The 19,511-nt window shown below is 42.0% G+C and overlaps 2 protein-coding genes across 3 annotated transcripts in view; one reads left to right on the plus strand and one right to left on the minus strand.

Annotated features, from left to right (window-relative positions):
- The window catches only part of NKAIN4 (sodium/potassium transporting ATPase interacting 4), a 50,736-nt gene extending 40,682 nt beyond the window's left edge, over positions 1-10,054 (plus strand). The window contains exons 5-8 of one of the 2 annotated variants that reach the window (XM_062008998.1): positions 356-416; positions 3,425-3,509; positions 8,058-8,146; positions 8,596-10,054. In XM_062008998.1, coding sequence (XP_061864982.1) covers positions 356-416; positions 3,425-3,509; positions 8,058-8,061 — 150 coding nt within the window. In that variant the 3' untranslated portion in view covers positions 8,062-8,146; positions 8,596-10,054. The remainder of the gene's footprint in view (positions 1-355; positions 417-3,424; positions 3,510-8,057; positions 8,147-8,595) is intronic. The other variant, XM_062008997.1, reaches the window with a different exon arrangement.
- A 3,005-nt stretch (positions 10,055-13,059) lies between these two features.
- Positions 13,060-18,935, minus strand: BIRC7 (baculoviral IAP repeat containing 7). The gene is made up of 7 exons (XM_062009261.1): positions 18,437-18,935; positions 16,442-16,541; positions 16,081-16,162; positions 15,931-15,976; positions 14,752-14,970; positions 13,754-13,825; positions 13,060-13,262 (listed from the first exon to the last, which is right to left on the minus strand). The coding sequence occupies exons 1-7, from the start codon at positions 18,933-18,935 to the stop codon at positions 13,060-13,062; spliced, it is 1,221 nt and encodes a 406-aa protein (XP_061865245.1).
- Positions 18,936-19,511: the final 576 nt, after the last annotated feature.

Raw genomic sequence — 19,511 nt, forward strand, 5'->3', positions numbered from 1 at the left:
TATAGAAGTATCTCTCCTGCATCCCCATCACTTCTTGTAGAGAGTAAACTCAGCCTGGTAGTTTCACTATCAGAGACAACCCACCTTCTTGCCAATCATTCTGGCAACAGGAGGCTGCTGCTCTGAAGATGACAAGCGGGTCTTGCAAGTTTTTAGCTTTGAGTATATTCCCAGCAGTGTCTACCCTTAAGCCTCCACCTGCACTCTCTACCTTACAGCAAACATGACTTGGCTCCATCATTACAGCAATGCTGCCAAGCTGAGAGTAAATATTGGCTGTTGAACTTGTGCCAAGTGGGTTTTGACCAGCTTCACAAAATTGTTGCTAAAATGATTTATTCTCTGTATTTTCCAGCTGGTGGGCTTTGTCTACGCCTGTTACGTTGTTAGTGTTTTTACAGAAGAAGAAGACAGCTGTAAGTATTTATCAACAGATCCCTTGGCAAAGGTTTTATTAAATTTTAGTTCTCTCAGATGTTTGAGTTGCCATCAGACTTCTTCCCATCCCTCCACCTATGTGATATGGCACTGCCTCCCTTTCAAGGCTCAGCTGTTTTCACTGAGGTGTTTTTTGTCAGTATGTGTTAGATGCTGTAATTCTGCTACACTTCCAGCACACACACACACACAAAAGACTTGGTTTTGGTTTCTCACTCTAAGTTTCAGACAACTGGGCAGATGCTTGTGTTCTCAAGCTTAAAATATTACTATTGTAATTAAGAGTACCTACAACAATGAACTCAGCCCAGCACTCAAGTAGGTTACCTGCTGAGTATCATATGCCACAAGCTGAGGACGAAGCAGAGCATGAGGATTCTTGCCAAGAACCCAACCTGACCACTTAATTTAAAAGCAGAGGAAGTACTGTATTTGAATTATAAGGAGGAAGGAGCTGACTCCCTCATGTTTGGTATACAAATCTCTTAAGTGCCATGCATTTGCTATAACTTGTGTCAAAGAGCAAAGACTCAGAGGGGATCTCTCAGGTCTGTGGGATCTATGCAGGTATGAACAGTCTGGTCCTGGATTACTTTACTCTTCTAAAGCTCCTTTTGAGAGGAAGAATTTTACTACCAAAATGGATGCAGAGTGTTCAAATAACTGTGAAGTCTGATTTCTTTGTCAATGTGTTGGGTCTAGGCCAGTTTGCTCCAGGTAAAGCTCTGATCCAAAGGCTTTATATCCAAGTATTGCTTCTTTAGGACATTGATTAGATTTGTGCAAGCAGCTTTGTTGTCTTCAACAGCAGCTGGCATGGATTTCAGCTGAAAAACAACAGCTTTTATGTGAATATTTAAAAATATGTGAAGAATGTTGATTGTACAGGAGTGAGATGAGATGCATTGCTCCTCTGACTTGTCCTCATGTTTTTCTCTTCCTTCCCGTGTGGCTGAACTGATTCTGCAGGAGTTGACCATTTGTTCAGAGCTGGGCAGTACACTTAGCAAAGGTGCCACAATAACACTGATATTTTTAAGATTATCCTATAGCTAAATAGCTTGAGTTCTGAGCCCCTTTTGAATATGATCAGGAGATAACTTCACAGAGCTCATTGTTATAGCAGCGATCTGTTAGGAGAAGCAGCCACATGGAAGGAAGCATTATCTAGAGACACAGAGCTGTTAATTTCAGGATATGTCATTTTTTTTCCCCTCACTAATTCCTTTTCCCTCCCAGTTTCCCAGCTTGGAGTTAAAACACCAGCTTGAATAATTAACAATGACAAACCATCAATATTTCACCGTCACAGCAGCAGATCCTTCCAGTGACCCGAACAAATTCGAGCTGCGTTTTAATTTTCTCTTCCATTTGTGGTTTCCTTTAAATGTTGCTTTGATATGCAGCATGAAGTAATTATAAGTGCTGAGGCACATTAATCAGGAAGCTCGTGCTAACGTGATTTTCATGAGAAAACACAGCAGTAGGGATGTACTGATGCTGAATTGTGGGCAAGACTATTTCAGACGTGCTAATGCACTGTAATATATTGCAACAATGATCCACAGCTAAGATTCGTCGTAAGTGGCTTGGATTCTGAGTGCTTCCATGGTTGGGCTGCTCAGACAGTAGGACTTTTGTTTGTTCAAGGTATTAAACAGTTACTGAAACCCACAATTCTTTAAAGTTCCTAGTTAATACCTGTTCTTTTTTAAACAGATTTTAAAATACTCAAACACTTTCAAAAGCAGCTGAGAAAAGGTCAAGTCTCCCTGGAACGACTGGCAATTATCTTTAGAACCTCTCCAGATTAACTCCATTAACTGACAGTTGCTCTAAAGTCACAGTATCATTCCATTAATATGGCATTTGTGGGAAGACCTTGTCCTCAGGTTCCTAAATGTATTTTAAGAGGGTTTTTTTCCACTTACAATGTAGTTAGTAAGTATTTTTTCTGTTGTTTGCTTCACTAAAAAATACCAAAACTCTTCAGGTAAAATTTAAAATAATAGTGCCACCTTCAGGAAAGGAAAATCAACAGGCAGTGATATAGTTAAGCCTGTCCAGTTCTTGGTAAATGGCACTTGGACAGAAACAGAATGGCTTTCATGCTTCTGAACAAAATGCACTAACTTGGCACCAAAAAGTGGTTGAAGCTGGATGTGTTTAAAGGTTTCTGCAAGGCCTGCTAGGTCAGTCACAAATCACACTGCATCATGCCCACGCTGACCTGGCTGTGTTGGCCAGCTCAGTGGTGTAGACTTGGCCTAATTTCAAGGAAAATAAGAGATACTTGGAAAATTCTTCTATGGTTACTAAGGAAATTGTCCCTTAAAAGTTTCCCTGTTTAGTGGCATTGCCCTTCTGTGAATACTGGAGAAGGGAAGCATTGTTCCTACTTGTATACAATTAAAAGGAATTGAGTTGGCAGAGGGGACATGAAAAATACCAGAGCTGAAGATAATGAGGTGTTTGCAATTTTCCAAAGCTGCTGTTGTCTGCTGTAGGAAAGGCAAGTGGGGCAAGAGAATTCCCACTTCACTATATAACCTTCATGGGGACTGCTGTGGTGCCATCCTCTCTGCTGGCATGTGCTCATGAGCTGTTCCTCAGCTTCCTTCCTTCAGCGCATCACTGAACGGCTGAGGCTTGTTAGCTCCGTTGTCATGTGAAGGCACAGCAGGGTGGCAATATCCAAGGACATGAGGGAACCCTTCTTGTTTTACTGGAGTCTTTTGTTGGCTCTGCTTTAAGTCTTGTATTAGCTGAATCTCCTCTTTGGCACTCTTGACCATCCCAGGAGCTTCCAGAAGCAGTCTATGCAGGCAGAGGTTTCCACCAGGCAATCCACGCCTGAAAAACCATTCTTCTGTTCTCTTTTCTCTCTAGTTTCTTTGTGTTATGCCATGACACACACCCACTTTTTCTTTCCTTTCAACTTTCTGGCCATGTTTGTTTATTTATTTGAGTTTTGATTTTTTTTCAGTTGATTTCATTGGTGGATTTGATCCATTTCCTCTCTACCATGTCAATGAAAAGCCCACCAACCTTTTGTTCAAGCAGACATACCTGTAAGTATCCTCTCCTGTGCTAAGAGGCTACACATGGCCTCATAGTTTGATGGTTCAAGGGTGCCACAGGTTTGGGTTTTTTCCTCCTTGCAGGTTTTTCAGGCATGGAAGGAGTGAAGAAGTGGACACAAGAAGGGGTGAAACTGCCTCTGCTCAGCCCCAGGTTGCCAGGGTGAACCTGGTGTTGCCATACTTGGCTTATGGTAGCACTGTTTGATAGGAAGCAGTGAGGCCAACTATAGGATGTTATTGTAAACAAACTACTAGATGACTTTTCTTTGAAGGAAGCAAAGAGAGGCTCTTCAGCAGTGAATGGTACCAAAGCAGGTAAAGGTGAGAGCTGTGAGGAAGTCAGTCAGCCTCAGTGGATGCTGAGAGGAAGCCATGGGGATAGCAGAATATGATCCTCAGGCTCAAGGTTACGTTGTAGTCTACCAGGCAAAGATCTTTACTGGAGTAAAATTGATGCAACAATTTAAGCCATATTTTAGCTCTATGGACAGACAGTCAGAACTGAACTCTGACCTATACATTCCTGTCATTTTCACAACTGTCTTTGTCATCCTCCAATAATCTTCTCATGGTGGCACCACAAAATTTGACTCTGGCTTGGGTACAGGGTCTCCCTGTATCTTCTTATATTTCCAGGGAATCTGTAGGGTACAAAGCTAACACAACAGTGAATGAAATTGAACTGAGCATTAGATGGTTTGTATGCAGAATGGCAAAGCTTTGCTCTTCAGGTTTCATTTGTTTTTTAATTCTGTTGCCTACAAGAATAGAGGCTTCTATGTGCAGGGCATCCCAGGAGCTCAGCTGAGAGCAGGGAGCAGAAAGGGCACAGCAGCTCTTCTCATTACACTGATAGAAATCCATTGTTGAATTCCAACTTCTGTTCTCAGATAATCTCTTCCTCCTGCTGAAGGCACAAGATCACCCTTCCATGCAGTCCAGATAAAAGCTGGTTCTTAATGAGATTCTCAAACATAAATGCCAGTAATATTTGTTTAAAGCAGCATCAAGATCTGAATTGTTGATACTCCTTGAATCAAGCCACAAGAAGGTAGTTCAATGTGCAGAACTTTTTTAAAGCAGCTGCTAAAGGAGGACTTTTTGGGGGAATAAAATTACTAGAAGCCTGCCAAAAAGAAGGGTGTGAAGATGAGAGAGAAAAGTGAGGCTGAGACAAGAAAAACTGCCCCCAAATAGATTTGCAGATGTGCCCCTTTTGTGTTGCATGGACTTACTACTCACTGTGTCACTGGCAGCACAAGACCAAGAGAACAAGTCACTTTTGCAAAGCAGTTAAATTCCCTGTAACTTTGGGGGTTCTGTAGCATTATTAGAAGGGATGCTACAGGAGATTAAATATTGATTTCCTTCTCATTTAGTGGGATGGAATTTTCCAGTATGCAGAAGCTGTGGAGCTTTAAGCAGCTCCCTGATTTACTAGGCTGATACAGCAGTGTGCTGTAAAATCATTGCACTTCCCCAGTCTGTGACTTGGGCTACTTTTTTCTTTAAAAGACAAATTCTGCCTGTGAAAGAAACTTGTGAATTAAGTTTTCTGTATGGGGAGACTGTAACATGAACCAAAAAGTTTCCTTACAAGGGTCTTAGTAAGATGGTAAAGCTACTAAGGAAGCACAGAGATAGTTTTGTTGTTCTTCAATCCCATTCTTCAGACCATCACTTATCTATTGATAGCTTCTGCAAGCACAATACAGTATTTCTTTCTGGAGGGGAAAACAGCTGCTGAGCAATAAGGTAACCCCTATACATTTCACAGCAGCCACCAAACAGAAATTTTTGTTTATTTATTTCAATCTAGCTATTGCCTGTCTTCCACATGTACAGATGGAAGTGAGATCAGGAATGGACACTTGATTCTCAGCTAATGGTGCCATGGAGTTTTACAATCTGGGGAACTGAGTGCCAGATGCCCTTGTCCTACCATAAAAATACTTCCATGATGACTGAAGGCAGTGTCTTTTTTGATATCCTGGTCAAGAAGATGCAAAACAACAACTTCTTTCGAGTTTCAGTTTACAGAACAGCTTGGGGTCAGGAACACAGGCTTTTTAGCTTTAACTCCTTTTTGCTGAAGAAAGTGCTGAACAAAACCAAATCTATTCTACAGCTACTGACAGGGAGCTAACTGCTACAATGAACTTTCAGTTTAGGAAGGCATCACTCCATTGTCAGCAACCAGCTGCTCTCCTGGTAGCACACTTGCCCTGTTGCACAACTCTAACAGGATCACTTTCCTTCAATACCTAATGGAATTATCCTGTTCACTATGGCTTTATCTGTCCTCTTCTGATGAGATCATACTCTCCTCTTCCTCTCAGTGTCCTTTCCCTTGTCCTTGTTTGCAGTTTTCCCCTAGTCTTTCTTCATCTCATCAAATGTTTGAGTTTTCACAGATCAGAAGGTGCCACAGAACAATGGCAATGACCTAGACTGATAAGCATAGCTGAAGTCCAAGACCAACCCCATAATCTCTGTATCATCCAAACAGCCTGTGAGTTAGATAACTTCCTAATATACTGTCAGGGTTCAAAGATATTAAAGAGAAAGTGCTGTATTCTTTGGCAGCCCACTTCACTGGTTAACAGCTGCTAAATTCAGGATTCAGAATGTACACCCCATTTCTGGCCTTCAGCTTCCACCCACTGCACTGGAAAAAGTTCTTAAATACCTTTGCCTCCAACTAAGAGGCAAAAACATCTCCCCAGATTATTGACAGTGGGTACTTCCAGACCACAACCCAGTTCTCCCAGGTTTAGCATGGCAGTCTACCAACCTCCTTGACTTCAGCTGCAAGTCAGCAGTTAGTGGAAAACCTCACAAACTGTTACCAGCCAAGTGGGGTTTTTCTTTCTTTGTTTTTTAAAAAAGGCAACAGCAACAAATCAACCAACAAATTAGTACTGTTGCTTACAAAGGCATGATTTAAATATGCTTCATCTTAATTAGCACCTCCAACACTCACACAGCAATAATGATACTCTATAAATACAGTTATTTTGATTCCAAGTTCCATGTCTGCTTCTGTTCTATATTTCACAGACTCCAGGAGGGGTTGGTTGTGATAGTTCCTATTTCAAGTCACAAGCTTTATTAAAAGGCACTCAAATTATCATGCAAAAATTGTTCTGAAAGTCTTAGTGTCTACTAGAATTACCCTTAATCTCAGTGCTGCTTACCAATCAAGGTACTGCACTGGTTATTTAACATAGTATGAATCTTGATGCAAAGTGTTAGAGCCTTCAGTGCATGGATTTCTGGGTCAAAGTGCTTGCCAAAGGAGAATAAATCACTTACTGAAAAACAGTTATTCTCCCAAGGTCAAAAAGATAACACTTGCCATGAGTTTTCAGGAAGGAAAGGCTGAGTTCTTGCCTCTCCTTGAGCTGAAGCTCAAACCTAGGCTGTGCCTGCTTGCACCACTGTCTCCTCTTAGGCTGCACAGGAAAGGGCGTCACCTCCAGGTTGTTTTACTGCTTGTTCACTTGTAACTGAATTCTCCTCCTTTAAGAGAGGCAAGCATTCCATGCATTGATAACTGTCAGTGGGTTAAAGACAGCTTTGAAGTTCCTGACTGAAGCTGTTATCTCCAAGTACCCTGCAACACCTGCCAAGAGGGGAGGAGGCCCAGCTCCTCAGGATCATTTGTCAGTGCTTCCTGCCTGCTGCAGCCGTTCAGTCTTTTGACATCATTCTCTGAATGTGCTTCAGAAAGCACCCTGCAATCTCAATTCAAGTGGAATAGTCTCAAAGAATGGTTTTGTACATGATTTAGTGCTAAATCAAGAGCCTGCCAGATGACAAGAGGTAGCCTTTATTTATTTAAAAGGTAGAGAAGAGTAGATCTCCCTGCCCTTTAAGACTGCACTTATAAGGACAAGCTGTGAATTGCACAGTTGTGAGGCTCCAGTCTGTAACACCTGCTGTGATCTAGCACCCCAAGTACTGCATTACAAGAATGGCTTAAGACCTTTAATTTGATTTTAGTTGTGTAGCCAGATTTCACTGACCTGGCTTTCCTCAGATCTACCACTGGAAAGGGCCATATGGTAACAGAGGGTGTGACTTGTATCAGATGTAGACTTCAGTATTGACAGGGCAGCAACAGGAGGTATTGGCTAATTGATTTAAGGCTCCAGTTGGCAATCACTTGCTTTCATACTCCCTAATCAATTCTTTTGTGGTGCAGTCTGTCTGATAGCCATAGGCATGAAGCAGCTGTGAGCAGACAGCCTTAAAGGATTTGACCTCATATAAGTCATCCACTTATGGGTGGAAGTGGGTTCTTCAATAGATCAACTGATAGGTACAAGTACACAAACAACATTCTTCAATTCAAAGCATCAAAATCTAGACTGAAACTGGGAGAACTCCTTTAAGAACATTTTCCCCCTCACTCCTCCACACTTTGATGACCAGAATACTTCACAAACAAAACTTAAATGGGAAAAAACCTCCCACTTTGTTTGGAGAAGAGAAAAAACCCACAGAACAAAATTCTTCTGCTTTTCTTTCTAGGTAGACTTTTTTTCCAAACAAACAATTTGCTGAATATCACCATGAATTTGCAAACTGTTTTGATCAACCTGAAGCTGCATGTTTGAGAGGTGATGTTTCAGCTGAAAACATTCACTCATCTTTACTGCTGGCTACAAAGTAGATCTGCTTATACTGCTGCATCTACATAGTAAAAGCACATCACTTGAATTTCAAGAAGCTACTTTATTCTAGTGATGACCCCTAGCTTTTACAATTCCTAACCAAAAATTGTAGGCAGCTCCAAATGCTGAGGATATGCAGATCTAACACTTTGGCTCATATCTATTCCTTAGTCTAACTGTTCAGGTCTGGTATATGCATAGCATTCTTTCCAGACTTGGACTGCTTAACCCCATTACTTCTGAGCTCTCAGTCTTATTTCTCATCTGTAGTCAATCTTATTTAAAAACCCACAATGGGAAGTGCCCTCATTATTCCCACATTATGTGTTATTTTCCATAAGGAACTCAGTACTTGCTCTACACTGATGCCCTGCCTTTACTTTTCCCATCTACAGGCCTGCATAAGTAAAGAAGAGCCAGAGGATGGATGAACCTTGCACTCCACCATCAAAGGTGCTGCAGGAAGCAATCCCCTGTGGCCTGGATCTTTGGCAGAGGAAAAGCAGGATGGTGAACTCCATTCCATTTTTTGTTCCTTGTCACCTTTTCAAACGCCATGAATGTACGTTGAAGAATGGCCACGTGGTTGGTTTGAAACTCTCCAAGTGCCCTGATGAACCATTCCTACCATAGTCTGGTGGTACTCACCAATAAATGGCACAGGCCTGAAGACCTCAGGCAAAAACAAGTTCACCGAAAGCCTCTCTCAAGAGACACACTTGAAGTCTGAGCTGCTTCCTTGTGCCACGGATCCAAGAAGGAGGAAGCACTGTGTAACACCCTGGGACATGTTCTATAGTTAGTTTCTTCCCCTTCTCCTTTCCTGCATTGTGAAAAGGAGCCTAAATCCCTTAACACAACTTCATCTCCTCCCTGCCTGTATTAAACTACATGGGGGTATTTACATTTGAGTTACTTAAGCTTTTTTTTTGTTAAGTTATAGATGAGAGCTCTTCCCTTCTTCCCCCACTGCCTATCCAGGACTCCCTTCCTCATTCTCTCTTCTTTAGACATGATCAGGGCCTTAGCAGTAGGCATTTGTCCTGGATTTCAGTGTTCTGTGACCTAACTCCTGTAATGCTGAACAGCTAAAAACTAGCACCAAGTCTTTACTCAGCATGGAGCTTAGCCCCATTTCAACATGCCGAGCCCTTCTCAGAGCAGCTGACGCTTGCTCTGGGTTTGCCCATCTACATTAAATTAACACTGGTGTAGCCATATACACAACTGAAGCCTGCTGCAGGACACTGGAAAAGGCCCAGTTCTTCATGGATCTGATTGTTTTTGTACCTGCCTTCTTCACAAAGACAATGTGCTTATTCCAGGCACAAGCCTAGCAACAGCCTCATGGAAAAGGTCTTTTTGTGACAGGATAACTTTGCGGGGAGGGAATGGGCTGAAGGGAAGTGGGAATGTAAGTGGAATTGAGTTGCATTAATGAGCTGCAGCAATTAATTAAAAAACAGACAAAAAACAATGTCAGTTTTGTTAGTTATGTCTCCCAGCATGTTATGTGTCAAGCAGAGAAAGATGACTTGTCAGCCATCCGTGGCTGGTACGTTCCAAGTCGAATTCTTTATTGTCTTGCCTAATCTGTTTAAGATGACTTGCTATTTTTGAGTAATGCTTTGCAGAGGAGTCAAGCCAAGAGCCATGCAAAGGAGAGGAAGCATGAGGGAAGGATTGAAAGAAAACCATTAAGTGCTAAGCTAAAGACAGAATGATGCACCTCAATCTCATCTCAGAGGGCACGGGAAGCAAAATCCTCTGTAAACCCAAAATATAAGCACTAAGAGAACACTTTTTGTTTCTGTGTAACTCCCATTCCAGACACCCCCTGCAGCCTAACATCCCAAGTTCTGAGCAGGTGCAGCTTTGAGTACAAATGTTGTCTTGTGCAGGTATTTTTTCCTCACTATCTTAGCACTTTCTCACCTCTTCTTTGATTCAGTTTACGTATTTACACTCACTTCTACTTGCCCACCTGACAGTCTCTGAAGAAGCAGAAAAAGGAATGGAAGAACACATACCCTTTAGTCCATGAGATTGTTTCATGAAAAATTTCATTTATTTAGGGCTTTTGAAATTAATTCTTCCCTTTCCTCATCAGAAAACACTGACTTCACACTTTCTCGGTTTAATAAGATTTCCTCAGAGAAAAGTGTTGTCTATCAGACAGCAGCACTATTTACTGGCAAAATTGAGCACAGATGGTGGAGAAAGAACAGATGAAAGATTTCACTGGTGTTTGCAGGAAGGAATTCTTCTAGATGATAATATGAAGTCAGAGGAACTCTGAATTATTTTGAGGTCTGCATGTTTAACACTATACCTTTCAAACTGATCAAGCCTTGATGCCACAGTTACTAATAAGACTGACCAAAACTACTTGCCAAGTACTCTGAAGAAGCTAAGCAGCAAGCTATATCATTAAAAGAGTGCCTCTTCACTTTCATACACGCTGGTAAAGATCAACTAAATAAATACAAGTGTGATGATTGAGTAGCTTCATAACTACCACTGTGTTACACAGGTAACTAAGCATCTTTTAATAGGAGTCAAATAAATGTTCAGGTAAGCTTATGATATTTAGTCTCAGTGACAGCCACATATCATTTAAGGAAAAAAGCCTTCAGTCTGAAAAGAAAGAAGACAAGCTACCAAGGATCATATTTCACAGTTGATTACTTCTAGTTTCCAAGAGCAGAGCCATTCATCCTTCACACTGACAATCTTCCTCCTGGTGTGCTTGTGCTAGACCTACTCCGAGTACCGTGAGGTCACACAATGAGCCTGTTCTGCAAGGGTAAGGCACTCCCAGTCGTTTCCACCTCCAGTTGCTTTAAGAGTAAGGAGGAGCTGAAGGTTTTGCGCCAGTGGGTTCAGCTCTCACCGGGTTCAGAGTGCCCTCTATTGGGGACAGACACATTTGACATAATACTAGTCAAAAAAACCCATATGTACCTGTTTCTGCAGGGACATTCTTCACACAATAAAAATAGCTCCACCCTTCCAGAGGTGGAAAAGCTCCAGTTTTCAGTGTTAAAAGAGGTCTCAGAACTAGCTAGTATAGTTACAGCATTGTAGTTCTGCTGGTACTCAGGCTAGGTTCCAGCCTGACCTAAAAATTAGGAGGAAACAACACTATACCAACACTGAGCTGGGCATCTTTTCCCACCTCAGATTACCATGTATATACTTAAACTGGAGGCTTTTGCTGTTAATTACAGAAGTAAAACTAAGCCAAGAATAGCTCAAACCCAGACACAACACCTAATTCAGCATGGTGTGCAGTTAAGTTCCCATGAAAGCTGCTGTCTGGCAAAGACCTATCAACTCCTCAGAGCTGGAGAGTTTAGACTGCTCAACTAGTAATTTCTCTTATTTGCCAAAAGCTGCATTAAGATTACTTTCTTTTGAAGGCAAGGATGAAGAGATTTTCCCTCCCATATGGCCCAGGGATAACTTACACTTTAAAGTTACTCAGAGACAAGCTTATAACTGTGTTCATTGTCCAGGGCTGCAATGAAAACAGAAGCAACTCTAGAGCCATCACTCCAGTCTCCACACATGTACCAAAATCCTGCATTGGAGTTCAGATGCAGAATTATTCCTCACTTACACAGCTTCAAGTATCAGGTCCTTATCTTCCTGCATCCTTACCCCTTCTTTTACAGCTACAAGAACCTGGAGAGCTCACATGTTATCTTGTCAGTTCCAAAGGAAGCTAATGTATGGACAGAACAGTTGTTTCTCTCACTCTTGCCCATGTAATACTGAAGGACAGAAGTTAAAGTGATCTAAAATCTGATGCCATTCTAACATCTTACAACACCATCATGCTCCCTCTCCTAGGAGGGCATTACACTAGAATCAGATACTCATGCCTCTAAGAGAAACAAAGCAGATTTTATTCAGTGAAAAAAACAGTTCATTTTTAAAAATATCTTCCCTTTCCCCTGCAGTTCACATGATACAGCACTGACAAACAACTTCTTTTTGGCTACATGATAGAATGCTCCATTTAAAATAAGAGTCACCAGTTTAGCCAAACTCAGGTCCTAAAAAGGTAGGTTTCCGTTGTTATCTTGTAGTAGGAGAGCACTTAACAGAGAAGAGGCTCTGTAGGAAACTTCATTGAGACAATTTAGTGACCCTCACCATCAAAGGGCCTTTTACCTTCTGTCTAAGAAGGTCAGCTGAGAATAAAGAGGTTGGAGAGTCTACAACAGGTCAGGCTTTTCACTTCATTATGTGGATCTGAGTATTACTGAAACATCTGTCAATTGTTGAAAGTCCAAAAAGGGGGAGGGGAAACATAGACAGCTCAGAAGAGCCAGATTCTCCTTTCCCCACATTACATTGCTGCTGAGTAGGCTCATCTCAATAGCATGCATTTTGTATAAATACTCCCACTTTGACTCACAATTACTGAAGGAAGCCATCAAGCATAGCAGAATAATCTCTAAAGAACTGGTAAATGAGAGGAAAAAGAACCAGAGACAGCCTACTGAAAACAGCTTTTGATATCAACACAGAGCAGGGAATCATTTAAGAATGCAAGAATTTGGAGGAGAGTCTCTATCCACAAAGCTCTGTTCTTAGAGGACAAAAGAGACAAGCAGAGTTCTTTTTTCCTGGAGCAGTCTTACAGCAAGATCAGCAAGAGTACAGCAAACCAGCAACTCTTGCAAGAAACACTGTGCAAAGAAGGCACACATAGGAAGTTTTTACACTTATGCCAAGCTACTCTGCAAATAAGAATGCTCCAGCATCAATTGAATTATTCACTTATATCCTTCCTCTGATGTTTTATGAATGGGTTGTACAGATTTCTTCCCCTTTAGGCACCTCATGGTTCAGGACATGAAAGTTCTCACAGTTCCACGGATGAGTGCTCTGCAGATAGGACACAACCTCAAATTGAGAGCACATTCTCCACAAGCTACCAGGTGGCCACAAGGAACAAACACAACAGACACATCTCTGTCCATGCACACTTTGCACATCCTCTCCTCTTGCAGGCGGCGGAGCTGTTCTTCTGTGCTCATCCCAGACTCAGCTTTACCAAGAAGAAAAAAGAAATAAGCCCAAACTATTAGTATTCCAACAGCTCCAGAGTGCCAGGCCTGGCATCTTAGGAAGTCACACTGCAACTCATCATTTTGTTCAGAGATTGACTGTGAAAACAGCCAAAGTATCTCTCAGGTAAACTTGAAGGTGAAAAGCTACAGCTATTGTAAAGTCTGGCTTATCTACATAAGCTTCAGCATATCTACACATGTTGGACTGAGCAGGGACAGAGAGAATCATTTCTTTACTGTAATATGCAACTTACCCCAATAAACTGGAGTGTTTGTGTAAGTCTGGTTATAGTGGAACCCTAATTTCTGAGTAAGGGCCTCTCTGTTCAGTCACCGTTCAAGCTAGCACACATTCCCCTTCAAGGGTTAAAAAGAAAGGAGGAATACAGTGACCACTGATACCATTACTGTAAAAATCATCCTAATTATGTCTAGGCTCAACTTCACCACCACTGTCAGCCCAGTGCACCTGATTCCTTTTGTTGCACAGATTGCACTTCTTCTCTTGAACGTGACGTTTCACTCTCTCTCTGAGCAGCATCTGTATAACCAGGAAAGAAGATGGTATTAAATGTTTCCCCTTTCCACTCTCTTCAGCCAGTGCTGTTTAAAGAAGGAAATATCCTGGATTTTGGCAGCCTCATGTGAAACATCTCTTCACACTGCTGTTAACATCACATACACACAGCCTGTTGAAGCTGATGTTTGCTGTGTATGTTAATCTCTCTACCAAGACATGCCTACAACACATTGTCTCCTCAAAGCTGCTTTATCTATAAGACATCTAGAGCCAACAGCTGCTCATCTCTACTCCTGCGCTACTATTTAAGCACACTTTCATTTATTCTGGATCTTTTGCCTTAGCTAAAGGAGAGGGAAGACCATGATATGGAGATGGGGGCTTTGGAAAGCAGGTTTGCTACCAGAGACAGCCTGTGTGGAGCTAGAGCTTCAAATAAACTTTACTTGGCAAACAGACTCCACAAAACAGGTAACACAAGACAGATATTGGTAAGTTAAGGGACTATGTATTTATCAGAAATAGCCATGCTGCTTCTTTGGTTGAGTGATTGATTCAGTTTTAAATAGGCTTGGAGTACTCATCCATACTTGAAGCCTCGTGTCTCTGTTTGCAGATGTGAGTTTGTGCATAAGCCTCCACATCATGCAGCTGTCTGCTACTGCAGGTCTAAGGGCAGCAGAAAATATTGAGGATATCTACAATCACAGTCTACTGGAGGCAGATACCGTTACTGGTACGCCAGTAATCACAGCTCCTTAGGTTTCTTTAAAGGAGAACTTCATTTTTCAGCCTCTCAAGAATGGCAGGCTTGGGTACATTACTACTCTTAATTCCAGCCTAGGAAGAGAGAAGGCAGACCCACAAAACATTCATAACAGTGCTCAGGTGAGGTGAATAAGAGGTTAAATATCCACCAAGAATGTGGGTGTGCAAGTCAGGCATACCTCTGCTCTCCTCTGCACTGCTGCTCTCTTCCCAGTCTGACTGAAGCAGATCAGAAATCAGTTCAGACTCAGAAAGGTAGAAAGTCCCAGACAGAATGTATCTATTCTCTACCAGGTTAATCACCCAGGTGGAGTCAAAGCCCATCTGCAGGACATTCTGCACTGTGGTAAACTGATCCAGAGAAGGAAGAGCCTGCACTGCCCAATTCCTCAGAGGATCTGTAAAGCAGTGAGCAGATACTTTACCAAAAAGATGGAACTGTGGGCAAACAGTATGCCACTCTCCAAAGCACTTACATATATAGCATTAATATATTCTAAAATACTCAAGCTATCTGCATAGCTAGGTCAAGATCCAGATTTACAGGTTTTACTTCTAATTGTAATTCATAAGAAAGTCAAAGGCAATGTAATAAAAGCTGAGACACTCATTTTGGATGTTTTATTCTACTGCATCAGTGAATCAAGTCACCCACATTTGGCCTCAGTCCAGAATCCTTATCTTTGTTTTCCCATCCCAGAATAGAAGTCTCAAAACTGCTTTCATGAAGATGTGGTGGAACATCTCAATTGAAGTCTCTCCCACCTCATAATCTAGCTCAACCATTCATCAGAAAAGATGGAAGTGGGAAATTCTGCTGGCAGTCTGATGAAAGGCTTCAGTATTTAAGCTCATCTTATCATAGAGGCTTTCAGGAGAAGGAGAAAAATCACTTTGCCATAGTTATGGGAGGCAAATTTCACTTAAATTTCCAGGAGCAACTGATGAATGGGAATAGATCCTTGGGATCAATACTTCCATGAATAACTAAGCCCTCTAGCTCTTCTCTGGTCTCCTATCAAGTATGTATAAGATGTTACAGTGTGAAAGACTCTCCAGACATATCAAATCAAGAGCATGCACAAAAATGAAGGTAAGGCAAGCATCCAGAAGTCACATGATTATCCAGACCAGCTCAATGTCTCTGGTCTTAGACTAAGAGGTCTTGTAAGAGCTAGCAAATCTGCTTCTTGTGCCAGAGACCATTTCCTAAAAATGAAGTGAAACAGCTTCTAGAATATCAAAACATCTCACAGACATCATGTCCACAGAGTACACAGTAGCTAGGGTGGAGTGAAAATAGTAAAGACTACATTGCTTTCAACAGAAGAAAAAATACACGTAATTCTGGCACTGACCTTGGGAAGCAGAGGAATGTTGTTCAGTCTGATTCCAGGAATCTCTCTGAAAATATCAGAGGATAGTCACAAAAGAGAAGCACGTGTTCCAAATTCCCCAATCAAGCAAACTTCAATCCACTACACACAAAATATTTATTCATGACTCACTGGAGACAGCAGGGTGCTGGAAAAGGTCTCCTGAACACTGCTAACAAATCCTCTCCCCCTTGACCTCAGTAAAAATTCACACCTACAAGTAGAAAGATTTAAATACCTTAGTTCAGGGACTCTCAAGTGAAAGCAGTAGTAGTAGTTTGAATTTTAGAAAAGTGTTATCAGGATATGAACTAGAACTAAAACAAAAATAAATCTAGGACTAAGCCAACAACAGAGCCTGGAAGCAGCACATCTGTGACATCTCTCAACTGAGGGTATTCCCATTTTCTGATAAAAGAAGTTACAATGTGGAATGCACAGTATATCTTCTGGTCTTGCTACAAACCACATTTGTCAATCAAGACTGACTTACCCTGGATACCATTTGGCATGTTCCCTCCAAGGATCATCTCCAAAAGACCAGTTCCTTACACCTCCATCACAGTAAAAACACCTCACTACATCACCTTGTCCTGAAAAAGACATCAAGATGTTATTTGACACCTGAGACACCACATGCTCCATTAGCTCCAGATGAGAACTTTGGCAGAGCTCCAGCACTAAACACATACTGCTGGGCAGAACAGACGAGCACATGACAACTCATCAGTGCTGTGCAAGTTGTATACAGGCAGCAAATGTGATGAGAGTTTGAACTCCCAGAGCTGCAGCAGGTTGAGATGATTCCAGAACTGGGTCACAAGCTAACAGGCAGCATGTGAGTATCACATCTCCCATGTATGCATATACCTATTCAATCCAGTCTTGCCTGCATTTAGAGTAAGCTCTAATGAATTATAACTATAAACATACTTTGTTTCCTAGTCCAAATATACCATAATCCGCAACAGGCACATTTCCATAGGTGGAATCTAGGGTTCCAGGCAACCCAACCTGCTACTGTGCTTCCCTTCACAGAAATCACCAAGGGAAAAACCAAAAAGCCAAACACAGATAGGAATAACTGCTCCCAACTGCCCTGCCTTAAGGGCAGTGAAACAATCTCAGTAACAGCTGCCGGTGAGTTTGAGCCACAGACACAATCTTCCACTCTGTGTTACAGCACCATTTGGCTTAACTCGAGAATTCCCCTCAAGTGACCACAGGGCAGCACCAAGTCAGGCGGCATCTGCCTAATGAGTCACTCCCCAGCAAACCTCTGTGCTGTGCTCTCAAACAGCTGCTCTGAAAGTGATAAATCGAAGCTGAACACAAGACACACAGGCTTTTAGTTGCAGACATTGCTGTATAGTTTATTCTGTGTTCCTTGACATGCTGGTCTTGTGTACCTTCAAAACTAACAAGAAGTCAAGAGCAGCAGATAAGCTGACATGCCTATAATGCTCTTCCATTTAGGCATACATGCTGTTTAGCCTCTGCTACTGTGCACCAGGCAGACAGGTACAGCTTTTTAGTATTAACTGGATTTAAAGCAAGATCCAGGTCATACAGTTTGAGTGAAAATCTTGCAGATGTGGAAAGATGTACTAGTCACTTCCATTAACTCAAGCTAAAAGAATAGAAGGCAAGTGCATTCAGACAGTCTTTCCTGTGTGCATCTCATTCACATGCTGCATCTTGGATCACAACAGCTAAGGCTGTTTTTTTCCCCCACTCCCATCTTTACCAACAAACAGTACTTAAACAAGTGGAGAAAGGGGCAATTAAATTTTGCTTCCACAAGAGTGTGAGGAACTCTGAATGCACAATTTTACTTCTACTAAGGGAGTTTTAATTTATGCACCCAGGAAGGAGCAGTCTTTCAAACCTATTATCTAACCAGCAAAGCATTCTCGGGGGTACAATTGTGTTACACTGATATTCACATGTGTATAGCAAGAAATATTCCTTATTTTCCTAATAAAAATATCTCTGTATTACAAGTCCAGGGTCACTATGGCAATAAGCCACAGTGGCAGCCAAGTGGGCTGACTGCCCACAGGTTTCACTCAAATTTGCTTTTTGAGAAGAGAAATCTTCAATGCAAGACAGAGCATACACAGAATGTGACACATCAAGTAAGTACCTCAAATTCTGTCAGAAATGCAAGTAATGAGTAGGCTCAAAGGATCTTAAATCAAAAAGTAAATCACACCCTTTTCTACCAGTAAAAGATCTGTTTAAAATATGTCACTTTTCCCACTTCTGCTGGTAAGGGAATTGAACTACTAGTGGATCCCTGAGTATCCAAACAAGAATTAACACAGAGGTGAAGTCTGCAAAAGCAACAAGTGAAGGTATAGGCTGAAGGAAGGATGTGGTTTCTTACTACACATACTCATAAGTATTTGTACAAGCACTAAAACATAGTGATTGCTTCAAAAGTTAACTTGAGTACAAATTTAAACCTTCTCCCCAGAGCACCTACCCGTGTAAAAGAATCCTGCTCTAGCCAGTTGCTCAGGATGCATGTCAGTATACTGTGGCCAGTTCTGAAACGTAGACAGTCTCATCTCCTCTGTTACCATCTCTGGGTATTCTGGTTCATTGGGGAGAGCTGTCTCCTCACTGTCTATCCCCTGCAAAAAACTGAGGAACTGCCCATCCACAGTGTCAAAGATCTCCTGAAGAGGAAGCATCTCTTGGTTCCCAACATCCTCACCACGAATGAATTCGCAGGAGGGGAAGAACTTCTGGTGCTCTGCTATTGGGCAATCACCAGGTGCCCAGTCCTGCAGGACACCACCACAGCAGAAACACTGTACTTCATCTCTTGGACCCACAAAGAAAAAGCCAGCCTTGACCAAGTCTCGTGCAGATACGGGTGAGGTGCCTGGCCACTGCCGAAATGTCCGCAGCCTTCTTGCTTCATTCCTCATGCTGGACTCAAACAGCTGGCAGCGAGCAGCTGGTGAGATGTCCCCCATGTTCTTGATCTGAAAGAGAGGATGAGGTAACCAGAGCAGTCAGCTTGATTCTCACTGTCAGTCAGCATTCACCCTGTATTATTTGTTCTTCATTCCCACACATGTTCCAGAAAGATCCTGGTCTTAACAGAGCTGAATTGCAGCCCAATTAGAGATCTGTTGTTTCTGTAATTTGCTGTTGAACTTTTGCTGAGTCCTCACTAGTGCCTGAAGGGAAGAGCCTGGCATTTTCTGAGTCCCTTTGCCAATTTACAGGAGAGATGCTCGCAGGAACAGAGTGGAGGGGGAGGGCAAAACTTGTGCTGCCTCCCTTGCTGAACCAATCCAGCTTTCCACATCTGGTCTGTTTGATAAATCCCCCGTCACTTTGCTCTGAGTTTAAATTAATGAGACTAGGTTGGGTTTTTTTTTTCCCCTCCTAAAAACAGATTAAAAAAGGCATGCCACAACAAAGCAGAGAACAGTCACACCCAAACAGTGTCTCAATGTTCATTTTACAGCCAAACACTACACAGACTAGCACAAGGTCTTGAAAAAAATGTACTGATGGTTAAAGAGTGAATAGACAGAAACAGC

The sequence above is a fragment of the Colius striatus genome, chromosome 16 (assembly GCF_028858725.1).
Source record: "Colius striatus isolate bColStr4 chromosome 16, bColStr4.1.hap1, whole genome shotgun sequence".
Lineage (NCBI taxonomy): Eukaryota > Metazoa > Chordata > Aves > Coliiformes > Coliidae > Colius > Colius striatus.